We start from the raw sequence: 12,850 nt of genomic DNA on the forward strand, positions 1-12,850 counted from the left end.
AGCAAGCAGGCAAGCAAGCGAAGCGAAATGATTGCCAGACAAATCAGACTACTGTAGTGGTGCTGCCTGCTGTTTCCCAACCTATCCTTGTACAGTCACTGGATGGCTACCTCATGATGGGGATCACATCTTGCTCGCCACTACAGAACCTCGCATCCATACCGCACTTGTAGTTCGTGCTTTGATAATGTATGTCCAAGATTGTCAGACTATCTAGTCTTGACTGACAAGATGGAAGATGATCATCAGAACAAATAATGTGAGCATGCGGGTGATCATGATACACTGCGGCACGAAGCCGCGCCTTGCATGTGACGGTTGGGGCTTGCATCAGGCTCGGGTAGAACTATCTATTACGATCACGTCCTAGTATAAGGTAATAATTTACTTGAGCTCTCGCATCAGAATGCCGTCGCTAGGTGGCAGTACTGCCAGGCAACGCGATGGACCTCCAATACCAGCTAGCAAGCCTGCAGCAAGACCAGCGTAAAGACGACCTACTTTCTTTGCCCCTGCTGTACTGACTACGCTACAGATCCAAGCCACAGCCAAATGCCCACCTCTCGTACAGCACATGGTCTGCGTTCGGCTTGCTTTTAACCTTCCACGGTCTAGGTGTTCTCTACAGTCCGATCCAAGACTGTGATGAGGTCTTCAACTACTGGGAGCCAACACACTACCTCACCCATGGCCATGGCTTCCAAACATGGGAGTATTCGCCAGACTATGCCATCCGCTCATGGGTCTATGCGGGACTCCATGCCCTCGTCATGCTTCCGATTAAACTGCTCGGCGCCAACAAGAGAGCACAGTTCATCTTCCTCCGCTACGTTCTCGCAGTCATTTGCGCAGCATGCGAGACAAGGCTATACGCAAAAGTCACCACGACCCTCAACCCTCGAGTCGCCAACTTCTTTCTGATGATTCTCGCCACGAGTCCGGGAATGTTCCATGCCAGTATCTCGTACCTACCCAGCAGCTTCGCCATGTACTTCACTTGTCTAGGCATGGCAGCCTTCATGGATTGGCGAGGAGGTCTGAGGACCGCGCAGGGCATCTGGATGTTCGGCATCGGCGCGGTACTAGGCTGGCCTTTCGCTGCGGCACTTTCGATACCATTCCTATTGGAAGAAGCCTTTCTTGCCACCATCAGCGACAAGGCAGGCGAGATCGAGCTCTTCTGGCGCATCATAGATGGTGTGACACGGACACTCATAACGCTTGTGCTCCAGATGGCCATCGATGCCTTCTTCTACAAGAAGTTCGTGGTCGTCCCACTGCATATAGTCCTCTACAACATCTTCAGCAAAGCAGGTGGACCGGATCTCTACGGCACAGAACCCTGGCATTTCTACCTTCGGAACCTGTTCCTCAACTTCCACGTCTGGTTCGTACTCGCCCTCCTCGCACTACCTCTGCAGATAGTCCAACACTCTTTCCGCACCAAGGGAGCAACACGCACATCCTACCTCCGAGGTCTCACCTTCTTGACTCCCCTCTACCTCTGGCTCGCGATCTTCACCATCCAACCACACAAAGAAGAACGCTTCATGTACCCAGCCTATCCAGCGCTCGCCCTCAACGCTGCAATGAGCTTGCATATCATCCTCGCCAATCTCGGCTCGACGGACTCGAGAGATCTAGTCGCTCGCATACCAGTTCAACTCCGCTTCTTCGGCATCCTCACCTTCGTCTTCTCCGCTCTCGCCATCTCTGCTCTGCGGACTGCAGGCACAATGACTGCATACGGTGCACCACTATCGATCTACGACTCCCTCCGCACGGCCAATCTCACGAAAACAGGTGCCTTTATCTGCCTAGGGAAAGAATGGTACCGCTTCCCTTCACACTATCTTTTACCTTCAGAAACACGAGCCAAATTCGTAAAGTCAGAGTTCTCAGGCCTACTCCCAGGCGAGTTCAGCGAAATACCTGGTTCGCAAGGCTTTGGTGTCTTCCCAGGAACATGGCTCGTGCCGCCCGGAATGAATGATGGGAATAAAGAGGATATGGCGAAGTATACAGATATCAAGCGATGTGACTTCCTGGTGGACAGCCATCTGCCTTCTACGGAAGTCACGAGTCTGGAGCCGAGTTATGTGCGTGATGAGAAAACGTGGGAGAAAGTGGCTTGTGAGCCTTTCTTGGATGCGGCGAGTACGGGTGTTCTTGGAAGACTGTTGTGGATGCCGGACTTGCCTTTTGTGCCGAAGCAGTTTCGACGGGTCTGGGGCGAGTATTATTTGCTCAAGCGCAGGACGAGGCCGCTGGTTGAGAAGAGGGCTGGGGTTATGGATGGAACGGCTCGGCAGGGCGTGGAGAATATGCTTTGATCTACACACAATACCACCACAAGGTGAACATGCCGCGCCGAATCCATTTTGCTCGACATCGCACCCATTCCAGGTTTTGTCGCAGAAGTGGTCAGGATAACAAGAGTAGGTCATCGTCACGTGCGGGCAAGCTCACGACTACCCGATCTGGTAAAGATACCCATTCACGAAAGTTGCAGCTGCTAACCCCACTCCTTCGCGTCTGTCCTTATCGCGAACAATGATGTTGTGCATAGCAGATCGACTACCCAAATTCGCAATGGCTATAACACTAGACCATGACGCTGCTGCATTCTGCCCAACCGACTCGTCACTGCCTAACCTCACCTACGAAATCGCTACAACAGACGCAATTTCGATAGCAATATGGACTCGGCCACGACTTGGATACGAGAACAGTGCAATAGCGAGAAGATGCAGCAGATCTCGCAGCACCTTTTGACCGTCAAAGCGGTCCCATATCTTCTCCTCGCCCTGGCCGCGATCTTATTAGCAGTCAAGTACATCCAAGACCACACCAAACGAACCCAGAACCCAACCCGTCGTCGATCACCGGACCCAGAGAAACCAACAGATGTTACGACCTACGCCACCAAACGCCTCAAACCCACCGAGCGAGAACCAGGCAGTACGTCCCCACTAACCCTCCCACCATCCTCAGCACCTCCACTAACCACAACCCCCCCAGCATGGCCCCCCTCCCCCTTCAAACGCCCACCAGCACCACCCTACCCAAACTGGTCCGTCACAGACACCAAACCTTTACCTTACCGTCCCTTCCGCTACGGCGCCTACAACATAACCATGGGCCTCCGCACCATGCCCTGGGACTCCTGGATCGAACTGGACAATCAATTCCCGCGCTTCCACGCCCTCAAAGCCCAACGAATCGCCGAACGTGGAACAAGATGCTACCGAGCCGAGCGCTCCGACCCCCGAGTATGGGATGGCGCAGTCGAACTCCTGGAGGAGTTAGCTGAGTATCTGCCTCAGCGGTATCCGAGCCTCTATCGCAAAACGGACGTCGGTCTCGATAATCTCCTCACGGGGGAAAGCTTCGACGTATCCGCTTTGACCCGGAATGGCGTGAAGGAAGACCCCATCCTCCTCTCCGCTCGCCTCACCCAAGACGACCTGGCCATCATGTTCGAAAAAGAAGATGGACAATACTACCTCCTCTCCGCCTGCATCCTGCTCGCGGGTTTCTGGCGGCTAGAAGATAAATTCGGGATGCCGTTGTCCGAAATCCACACTAGTGGGGACGTACCCGGTTTCAAGCAGAAACTAGAAAAGGGCATGATGAATTTCTTCCGCCGCGTGCAGCCTGAGAGCCCGGTATTGAGGAATAATTATTTCTTGCAGGTTGATGATGAACTGGCTTGGTCGAGCTCGATTGGGTCTGAAGACAGTACTGAGGAAGGAGGCATAGGTTGGTTCTCAGCTGAAAAGGATCGAGCGATCAAGAATCATTATTTCCGTTCGGAACGGCAGAGTCTGAGGCGGCTTCCCAGGTCGGGTGGGGTGGTTTTCACCATCCGGACGTATTTTCTTCCGGTTACGGAGATTGCGGAGGAGGATGGGGTGCCGGGACGGCTGGCGAGTGCGGTGCGGAGTTGGGGGGAGGATGTTAGTCGGTATAAGGGACGGGAGAGGTATGGGGATGTTTTGCTGGAGTACCTGGATATGAAGCACCAGGAGCAGGTCGAGAGGGGGGTGGATTTTGGTGAGAGGGAGGATAGTGGAGCTTATCCTTGTTGATAGTGAGGCGTTCTTCGGTCGGCGGTTTGACAGAGAGGGTGGACTCGTGTGTTTGGATCTACAGGTCCTTTCAACTTACAAGTTCATCCATCGTACAGGTATATCTTATAATATCGCCCATCACCCTCCCTTCTGGCCCACCATCGTCTTTCCCTCCTTCCTCACTCTCGCCCTTCTAACCCCTTCCTCCACCTTCTCCTTCCGCCACGTACACCCCTCCACGAACTCGCAAAGGCGGCATTTGTACGCCTCCTCGACTTCTACGCCCTTCGTCTGCCTCTCGCCTCGCCACCAGCTTAATTCATCCGAAATGTATCTCTGTAGCTGTTCCGCGGAGAAGAGGAAATGCTTTCGTCCTAGTAAGTCTCCGCTGGACGAAGAGCGGAATTCCGCAGTAAGGAGGGGCGAGATGGTGGTGGTGGGGCTGGTTTTGAGGTGCGTGTATTTCTGTATCATGAGGGTCCAGAGGGTGGTGAGGGTGTTGTGCGCTAATAAGACATCCAGAGGATCTTGCGCCCGGCTACTTGCTTGTGATGGTGCATCCCATGCCTCTGTGCCGGCAGAAGGTATGTCCTCCGCCTCAAGGCTAAGACTGCTCATTTGCGCAATAAAGGTATCGCTGAACGGCAGATTGGGATCGACGTCGTAGCGGGCGAAGATGCGGTCGGCGGGGACGCTGTTGGATGCTAGGTCGGTGAAGAGACGGTGGTACATCATTAGTTGGTAGTGGGTTGGTCGGGTTTGGCTGCCTGACGGTGGGAGGGTTTTGGATTGCCGGGTTTTGACGTCTACGATGTAGAATGTTGTCGGTCGTTCTCTCTCCTCTTGCAGGGTGCCTAGCCAAGCACCACCGTTCTGTTCCAGGCGCGAACCGCTCTTCTCCAATATTGAGACCTGTTGCGGACCGGCGAAATATTGCGTCAACGTCCTCTGGTCTTGCTCCAAAGCTTTTACCTTCCCACTGTCCTCTCTCCCACCCTCTGCATCCTCCAACATCCTTCCCTCAGCCTCAACATCCGGACAAGTAGTAGTAATCTGATCCACAACCCCATTCACCACCTCTCCCTCCACCACGCCCCAAACCTCCATCTCCCTCGTCATCCCCGTCTGCCTCAGCGTCCGCAAACCCTGGATAACATTCCACAACCTCAAAGCGAATTTATCCTCCTTGGTGACGACATCCACAGGCACCTCAGTATGGACTTGCTCTTCCAGCACTTTATGCACGCTTGAACCTTGCTTCATGGCTTTCGTGCGCTTGACCCGGCCGTATTTGGAGAGGTTGTAGAAATACTGGAGCTCGCACCAGGCGGGCGAGATCAGGTCGGTTACGGATAGGCATTTCTTGGGTGGTGTGCGGAAGCGCAGGAGGGGGGAGCGATCGTCTTGTTCTTCTGGTATTGGTACTTCGGGTGCTTGCTCACGTCGTCGCTGCTGGTTTGCGTCTGGTGGAGGTGCTACGAAGCGCTGGGGCGTCAGCGTCAGCTTCACGACGATCAGTGTCTCTGCTGCTATATGGACTCACGAGAGAAGATGCTCCGCTCCTGCCCGTCGTACTCGATCTCGATAGTCCTCGTCGAATCGTCGCGCTGAAGTGCTTCCGGCCGTAGTGATCGCGTGACCTCGTCGAGTCCAGCAAGTGCCTCATGCAAGTTCTGCCGGATCTTAGCCAGACGTGCCAGCGGGCGTTCGTCCCCATGGTCGTCGAGGATGGTGGGTGCTTCCGGGTTGTCGACGGCGACGGGGGAGGTGTGGGAGAAGAGGGCGTCTACGGTGGCTTCGTCCAGGTCACTGCCATAGTCACTGCCTTCTGCTATCGATATAGATGTGTCTTGCATATCGATAGCATTGTTTGCCATGATATGAGCATTTCGAAGCGGCGCGCTAGGAGGATGTAGTGGTAATGGAGAAGACGCGACTGGAGAACGCGTAAAGTGAGCGTGTCACGAGACTCGAATGTGATAAGTGAAGGCGATGTACCTTGGTATGTTAGTCGTCATACGTTCTGTCTATCTTATTATATCAAATACTGCATACTGCTGTACGTCACATCTACGAGGACATCCTCACTCCCTCCCTCTGCTCCTCTGCTCCTCCGCCCCTCTGCTCCTGCCTATGATAAATGGGCCTCTTCTGCACCTGTCTTGCCATCCACGGCCTCGATCTACCTCGTCGTGTCCCTCCAGAGAGCGAGTCTAGTGCCCTCGACTTCATAGAGCACAAGAGCAGTCGAGCTGCCAAGGCCGCTGCTGTGCAGAGCCAGCTGCGTAGAACTCGCCACCTTCGCAGGGATGGCATTCTTTCCTCGCCACGAGCAAGTACACCATCGATCGACGCTGCTGAGTTCACACTCCAACGGACGATAAGTGCCCTCGCGGAAGTCCTGCCATGAGCCCACTCGGAAGCCCAATGCTTTTGATACTCTCTTAGGGCTTGTGTCCTGGCCCGCTCGCCAGGCTTTGTGGAGGATGAATCATATGGCCTCGATCACTTCCAGCGCCGGTTCCACGGCATAACCAGATTGCCGGCATGCCATTCCCTGACTCCGCCAAGTATATCCTGCAGAATGATCTCCTTCGTTCCTTTTCTGGTCTCCTCAGCCCTTCGCATCCTGCACCACCGCACCACTCCCAACCACCTCCTGCTCCTCCGTCCCCTCCGCCTGCTTGTTCAACCAACTCAGATAAGTCTGCCAAACGACCGCAATGCACCCGGCAAAAATCGGCCGATTCCTCGGCTTCAAATACGTAAAGCTAAAAGCCGTCACAGCCGGCCACAACTTCCAACTGTTCACAAAACTAATCGGGACCGTCTCCTTCACCCGCCTAATCGTCTCGCTCCAACTAGCTCCCGCAAGTAACGATTGCATCCCGAAGAAATACGTATTGAACACGGGAGTGAAGAAAGTCTGATTGACGAGAATCTTGACCCCAATACTGAACCAGTGCGATGAGTAATTGAAGTTATTGCCGAGCCAGAGGAACCATTTATAGCTGGGTATACAGCAGATACTCGCTATTATCATCGCTCGCAGGCCACGGATGGGTTCGTAGCGGGATCCCTCTTCCGAGAAGCCGTTGGATCCTACGCTTTGGGCGGAGAGGTCACCGAGGAAGTAGATGATTAGGGAGGAGCTGAATTGTGTCATCAGGGGGCTGCGGCGTTGCATTGCTCCGTAGGCGCGGAAGGGGGTCGCGAGGGGTTCTACCCATGCCCAGGAGGGACCGGGGATCGTGCGGCCGGGTGGTGTTGAGGTGTTGCGGGTGGATGAGGTTGTGTGGGAGCTCTCATATCGGCGGGTTGACCTGGACAGATTCCTATTGGCTGCTTGGTGAAGACGTCGAAGGGTCGATACACGGGTCGCGAAGGAGGAGACGGTCATGTTTTGAAGATTCGTCTTGCTCCTCGCGAGGACATGAAGATATGTTGTAAGATGTCGAATCTGAAGTACACACAAGCAGACAAAGGAGACAGTGAAGACAGTGTACCTACTTCAAAGTAGGTATCAATATATCCACCTCATTAGAAAGCTGCCATGTTGTCATAAAGTTTGTGTTCTTCCACCGTATTATTATTTGGCTACGTGAGCGCTGAGCAGCTCGGCACTTTGCGGAGCCTCGAAAGTGCCGAACGTCATCTGGGACTTTCGTGCCAAGGCGAGAACAGAATTCGCAGCATCAGTATAGAGCCTTCTGCATACTCTGCAAAATTGACTGGTGCTTTCGACGAAGATCAGTGAGAGCTGCTGAATGTATTGATACATATTTAGACAGGTGAAACTGGTGTTAACGCCCCCAGCCAAGGTCGAAGCACAGCGGCGACGATGAAATCGGTCCTCAGATTGCGCCCGGTAGCAAGGCTTGCCAGAGACGCGTCACAAATGTAAACAAATCACGCGAGGCAGAAGTCAAAGGCACATGACGAGTTTTCTGGTTTGATCAGAGGCAAATGCCTGGTACCATGGTCATTATGATACAGCTACTCGTGCCCACCACCCTTGGGCAGCACCGTTGATGTGATATCTCGCAACCCATGATCACCCCAGTGATGAAAAACAAGAACAAAGCCGCAAACTCCATGACCATCAGCTAGAGAGGTAGATGTGAAAGCATTATGCCCATGCAAGCTCAACCAGCGCCCATCACCCAAGTCCACCACCAGCCGAAGCCATCATGTTGTTCAAAGGGAGGTCGAGGTGATCGTGCTCATGTGCATATCGTGGTAAGTCGTAGTTAGAGAATTGATGAACGCTCTACGAGCGCTCGCCACGGAGACGGCGGGCGAGCTGGATGTCCTTGCTCTGGATGGTGACACGCTTGGCGTGGATGGCGCAGAGGTTGGTATCTTCGAAGAGGGAGACGAGGTAGGCCTCGACGGACTCCTGGAGGGCGCCGATGGCGGAGCTCTGGAAGCGCAGGTCGGACTTGAAGTCTTGTGCGATCTCACGGACGAGGCGCTGGAAGGGGAGCTTGCGGATGAGGAGCTCAGTCGACTTCTGGTAGCGACGGATCTCACGGAGGGCGACGGTACCTTGAGAAGATGTTAGATGCTGATGTGAGTGAAGGTATGAGTGAGTGAAGACTTACCAGGCTTGTACCTGTGAGGCTTCTTGACACCACCAGTGGATGGGGCTGATTTCCGAGCCGCTTTTGAGGCGAGTTGTTTACGGGGAGCCTTGCCACCGGTGGACTTGCGGGCGGTCTGCTTCGTGCGGGCCATGACTGATGATTGTAATGTGGATGGAGATTGTTGTGATGTTCTGGTCAAAGTAGTGATGTCTTGATGATGTTGTGGTGGAGTGGAATGGATTGAAAGTCTGGAGGTGGAGGGGCGGAATATGTAAGGCGGCAAGCGGGAGGCTGCAAACTGCTAGAATCAACGCAGTTGCGCATCGAAAGCGGCTTAGCTCAGATGCTGCAAGATCACAATCTGGTTGATGATTGATTCAGCTTCGGTGAAGGAAGTCGTGGGACACATTGAGGCAATTAACGATCATTCAACGCAGCTGCTTGTCTTGGGACATCCTATCATGTTATAGCTAAAGCATTCCGACGCTTTCACAAGCTCCTCAGGCGACCTGCTTCATGAGGGATACGACAATCTATCGGTATGTAGACGGGCGTTGTGTTATCAAAGGCGACGTTGTACAAATGGGAATGAACACCCTCGCCATGCATTCGTTGTAAAGTCATACATTCATCATTGACGCTAGTACGCTGGTGTCTTTACAGAGGCGACATGTTTCACAAGGGATACGACGAACCGTTGTATGTGGACGGGCGTTGTACTATCAAGACGGCGCTTTGTCTGCGGGAACCGTTACCATCGCCATGCATCTGTTGTGCAGTCTCAGATATCATGCATATCACGGCGAGAACGTCAAGGTTTATTTGGTGACCTGTTTCATAAGGGATTCGACGTGTTATCGGCATGTAGACGGGCCTTGCGCTATCAAGACGACGCCTTACCAACGGGAATCAATACCACCGCCACGCGCTCGTAGTGCAGTCTTGCAGGTGTCATCCACGTCACGCTGTTACAACGCACTTGCTCATCAGGTGACCTGTCTCAAGAGGGATGCGACAAATTATCGGTACGTACACGGGCCCTGTACTGTCAAAGTGACGTCTACCATCGAGAAGCAACCATCCTCGCCATCTGCTTGTATACCTACGTGGCTCATAGGTTCGTCTGCCATCCATCAATATGCATTCAACGTGGTCTGGCGGCTGGACATGCATATGGGTAGCATCAGCTTACTCCGCGGTATGACGCTAATTGAGGAAGTCCTCGATGACGATGTCGTTGGGCTGAGGTACTGTTCATGTCCGCCATCTGCCATCTTCGCGGTGCTGAAGCGACCTGCGGCCGCCAGCAATATCTCTCGTCCAAGATCTCTCCGGTCTGACATTAGGCGCAACACGATATTCCTAGAACGTGTGAAGCTCGAGGCCATAGCGATTGATCTGTTCTTCGGCAGTGTCTTCACCCACATCGGGTTGCTAGTGCGGGCGTGCAGGCTGAGTAGCGGTCTGCGATATTCCCTGGCCAGGTCCGGGAGTATCAGCGGGAGGGTCAATTATCGTGATGCCCCACGGTTCCCTCTGTCTGTGAAGCAGGCGTCGCCTCCTTCCGGTAGGTGTGGAGATCGATCACTTTGGCCGTGCCGTATTGGATGAACTCGAGATTGCTCTAGTTGGCAGTGAGCCATTCGTGAGCTCGACCGACTTTCCTGATCTCAAGGCCGCGCTGCTCCAGCTGGCCGGGGGTCCATGCTCGCTACTTGAACCGAAGCATGGACAAGCTCTTGGAGATGTGGAACGTCGTGATCATGGTCTGACCATCGTTCGAGGCCAGAGCAAGTTTTGCCACCAGACGGAGGACGTCCAATGATGCCTCCGGTGCTGTGAGATCTCTGGATGTGCGAGAGATAGTGTCGGCTTGACAAGAGTGCAGAAAGTGGCCGACTTTCTCCGCAGCAAGAACAGACACCATTGGTCTGACATGGACCTTCGAGCCCGTCAGCGGGGCTTTGTGAGGTCTGCTCGATCGGGCGGCACTCTTTTGGTGACGACGGTCTGCATCTCCCTTGGTCGGCCAGTGGGCCCATGCGCGTGGTCGCTTGCGCTCGTCGGGCAGCTCATGTTCCAGTCTGCGTTGAACAGTAGATACGTTCGGTCTGCCCAGCTTCTCTGCGATCTCGGCATAGGTCATGGTGGCTGTCCATGACAGCGCTTGTTCCAGCTCATCAGCGCACCAAGTGTTCCTGGTAGCCATGGGCTTCTCTGTCAGGCCGACACGCCCATGCTCACCGTCAAGCTTTACATCGACCGCTTTGGCTGGTGATTTGCCGAGTCTGATTGCGATCTGAGCGCTGGTAATCGTCCCTTCCATGGTCTGCGCGAACTCCAGCTCACTGGATGTCCACGGCTCTGAGTGCTTTTCCTGTACTGTCAGACCTTCACGCTTGAGCTGTGAAGCGACGCCTTTCTTTAAAGATTTGCCGAGTCTGTTGGTGATCTCAGCATGCGATATCTTTCCTTGATTGGCCTGCGCAAATTCCAGATCCTCGGCTGTCTATTGCTTGCTTGCAACACGTGCTTCCTCTTTGGCATCACGACCATCGCAAGTCATCTGCTTTCGTTTTCGTGAGTGGATGAGCGTCTGCAACTTCATTCACGTCTTCTTGTCTGACACCTTGGTCCGATCCAGATCCTCGCCCGGCTTTGCGTACTGGTTGTAGTCTGGGGTATACTCTGGCGGCGGATTGGCTGCTTTGCTAGCACTGTCCGACGGCCAGCTTGCGAGTTCCGGTCTGCTTCAAGGTTAGGTGTCCTGGGAGCCTCGCTTGCTGCGTTGAGTGGCAATATCTGGTTGTCCGTGCTAGCTACAGCCAGGTCTGCCACAGGCGAGCCGTCTTTCGAGCTCGGGATGATGGAGGCTTCTTCGAGCGTCACTTTGCTTGTAGGTGAGATGCTACCAAGTAAATATCTGGCGGTCTGCAAGATTGTTTCTGGTCGGCATTGCTTGATGACGGCATGCGAAAGGAGGACTATTCTCCAGTCTGCGGACTCACCTCTCGGTGAGGTGCTCAAGGCATACCACTCGCTGGTCTGAAAGGTTCAGTCTCTTCCGACATCGTTGAAGATGGCATGCTGAAGGAGGGCTAGTCGTTGGTCTGCAATAGCGGGCTTGGCGCAGTGCTGCAGAAAGATGACATGCTGTCCACCACGATTCACATGGTATATCTAGCCATATGTATCCCTGATACATTGTTACCTTTGAATAATACATCGTGCTACATGACCACGAAACAGCTCTACTTTTGCAGGAGATACATATTCCCGATCCGCAAATCATTCTCATCACTGTGAAAGCGTCGGAATGCGTTAGCTATGCCACTATCGAATGACCTAATGAGCAAGGGCGCTTCACAAGCGTAGCATGAACGAGCAACAAACGCATGGCAGACGTGATGACACTGTCCCATGACTTCTACAAGCGTGAGTAAGAATGGTAGGCTGAATTGTGCAAAGGTAAGTGCACGGGGCTAGTTTGATCCTGGGAATTGAAAGTTGTGATCCTGAGTTGCAAGTGGGCGGTTTTTTTGGAGTGATTGCAGACGCGGACCGCAATGTACATAGCCCGCGCCCCGCGCTTTCGACTTTATCTCTCCCACTTACATCTTCCACCACTCCAAAGCTCCAGTACCACTCAAGCATCTGCTTCTTCATCAATACCAACACAACTCCCACACACTTCATCAACATGACTGGACGTGAGTATCATCCCTCTCCATCACTCTACATCTTTTCACATACTGACATACAACCATAGGCGGCAAAGGTGGCAAAGGCTTGGGCAAAGGCGGCGCCAAGCGTCATCGCAAGATCCTACGCGACAACATCCAGGGTATCACAAAGCCCGCCATCCGCCGTCTGGCGCGTCGTGGTGGTGTGAAGCGTATCTCAGCCAGTAAGAACTTCCTTCAACCCACCGCGTAAACAACAAGCATCTGACGCGTCTTCGCAGTGATCTACGAGGAGACCCGTGGTGTACTCAAGACCTTCCTTGAGGGTGTCATCCGCGACGCCGTTACCTACACCGAGCACGCCAAGCGCAAGACTGTCACATCCCTCGACGTTGTCTACGCCCTCAAGCGACAAGGCCGCACCCTTTACGGTTTCGGTGGTTAGTCATCTCACCACCACGCCTTCTCGACCTTCTCTCCCTCACATCAACAACTTTTTCGTATGCTT

The 12,850-nt window shown here is 53.7% G+C and overlaps 7 protein-coding genes across 7 annotated transcripts; 3 read left to right on the forward strand and 4 right to left on the reverse strand.

The window, feature by feature from the left end:
* Positions 1-406: 406 nt before the first annotated feature.
* ALG9 (mannosyltransferase) lies at positions 407-2,333 on the forward strand (the record flags this gene model as incomplete). Its single annotated transcript, XM_064841099.1, has 2 exons — positions 407-486; positions 536-2,333. 2 exons carry the CDS (start codon positions 407-409, stop codon positions 2,331-2,333), a joined length of 1,878 nt encoding a protein of 625 aa, XP_064691359.1.
* A 366-nt stretch (positions 2,334-2,699) lies between these two features.
* LTS14_008412 (uncharacterized protein) lies at positions 2,700-4,091 on the forward strand (the record flags this gene model as incomplete). The annotated part of the gene is made up of 2 exons (XM_064841100.1): positions 2,700-2,961; positions 3,085-4,091. 2 exons carry the CDS (start codon positions 2,700-2,702, stop codon positions 4,089-4,091), a joined length of 1,269 nt encoding a protein of 422 aa, XP_064691360.1.
* Positions 4,092-4,211: 120 nt separating this feature from the next.
* On the reverse strand, positions 4,212-5,950 carry LTS14_008413 (uncharacterized protein; the record flags this gene model as incomplete). The annotated part of the gene is made up of 2 exons (XM_064841101.1): positions 4,212-5,548; positions 5,617-5,950. 2 exons carry the CDS (start codon positions 5,948-5,950, stop codon positions 4,212-4,214), a joined length of 1,671 nt encoding a protein of 556 aa, XP_064691361.1.
* A 737-nt stretch (positions 5,951-6,687) lies between these two features.
* On the reverse strand, positions 6,688-7,473 carry LTS14_008414 (uncharacterized protein; the record flags this gene model as incomplete). Its single annotated transcript, XM_064841102.1, has 1 exon — positions 6,688-7,473. The coding sequence occupies one exon, from the start codon at positions 7,471-7,473 to the stop codon at positions 6,688-6,690; it is 786 nt and encodes a 261-aa protein (XP_064691362.1).
* Positions 7,474-8,343: 870 nt separating this feature from the next.
* On the reverse strand, positions 8,344-8,810 carry HHT1 (histone H3.1; the record flags this gene model as incomplete). The annotated part of the gene is made up of 2 exons (XM_064841103.1): positions 8,344-8,621; positions 8,678-8,810. 2 exons carry the CDS (start codon positions 8,808-8,810, stop codon positions 8,344-8,346), a joined length of 411 nt encoding a protein of 136 aa, XP_064691363.1.
* Positions 8,811-10,370: 1,560 nt separating this feature from the next.
* LTS14_008416 (uncharacterized protein) lies at positions 10,371-11,730 on the reverse strand (the record flags this gene model as incomplete). Its single annotated transcript, XM_064841104.1, has 3 exons — positions 10,371-11,100; positions 11,289-11,643; positions 11,694-11,730. The coding sequence occupies 3 exons, from the start codon at positions 11,728-11,730 to the stop codon at positions 10,371-10,373; spliced, it is 1,122 nt and encodes a 373-aa protein (XP_064691364.1).
* Positions 11,731-12,359: 629 nt separating this feature from the next.
* HHF1 (Histone H4) lies at positions 12,360-12,787 on the forward strand (the record flags this gene model as incomplete). The annotated part of the gene is made up of 3 exons (XM_064841105.1): positions 12,360-12,369; positions 12,429-12,566; positions 12,624-12,787. The coding sequence occupies 3 exons, from the start codon at positions 12,360-12,362 to the stop codon at positions 12,785-12,787; spliced, it is 312 nt and encodes a 103-aa protein (XP_064691365.1).
* Positions 12,788-12,850: the final 63 nt, after the last annotated feature.

Source organism: Recurvomyces mirabilis, assembly GCF_035927965.1.
Source record: "Recurvomyces mirabilis strain CCFEE 5264 chromosome Unknown scaffold_25, whole genome shotgun sequence".
NCBI lineage: Eukaryota > Fungi > Ascomycota > Dothideomycetes > Mycosphaerellales > Teratosphaeriaceae > Recurvomyces > Recurvomyces mirabilis.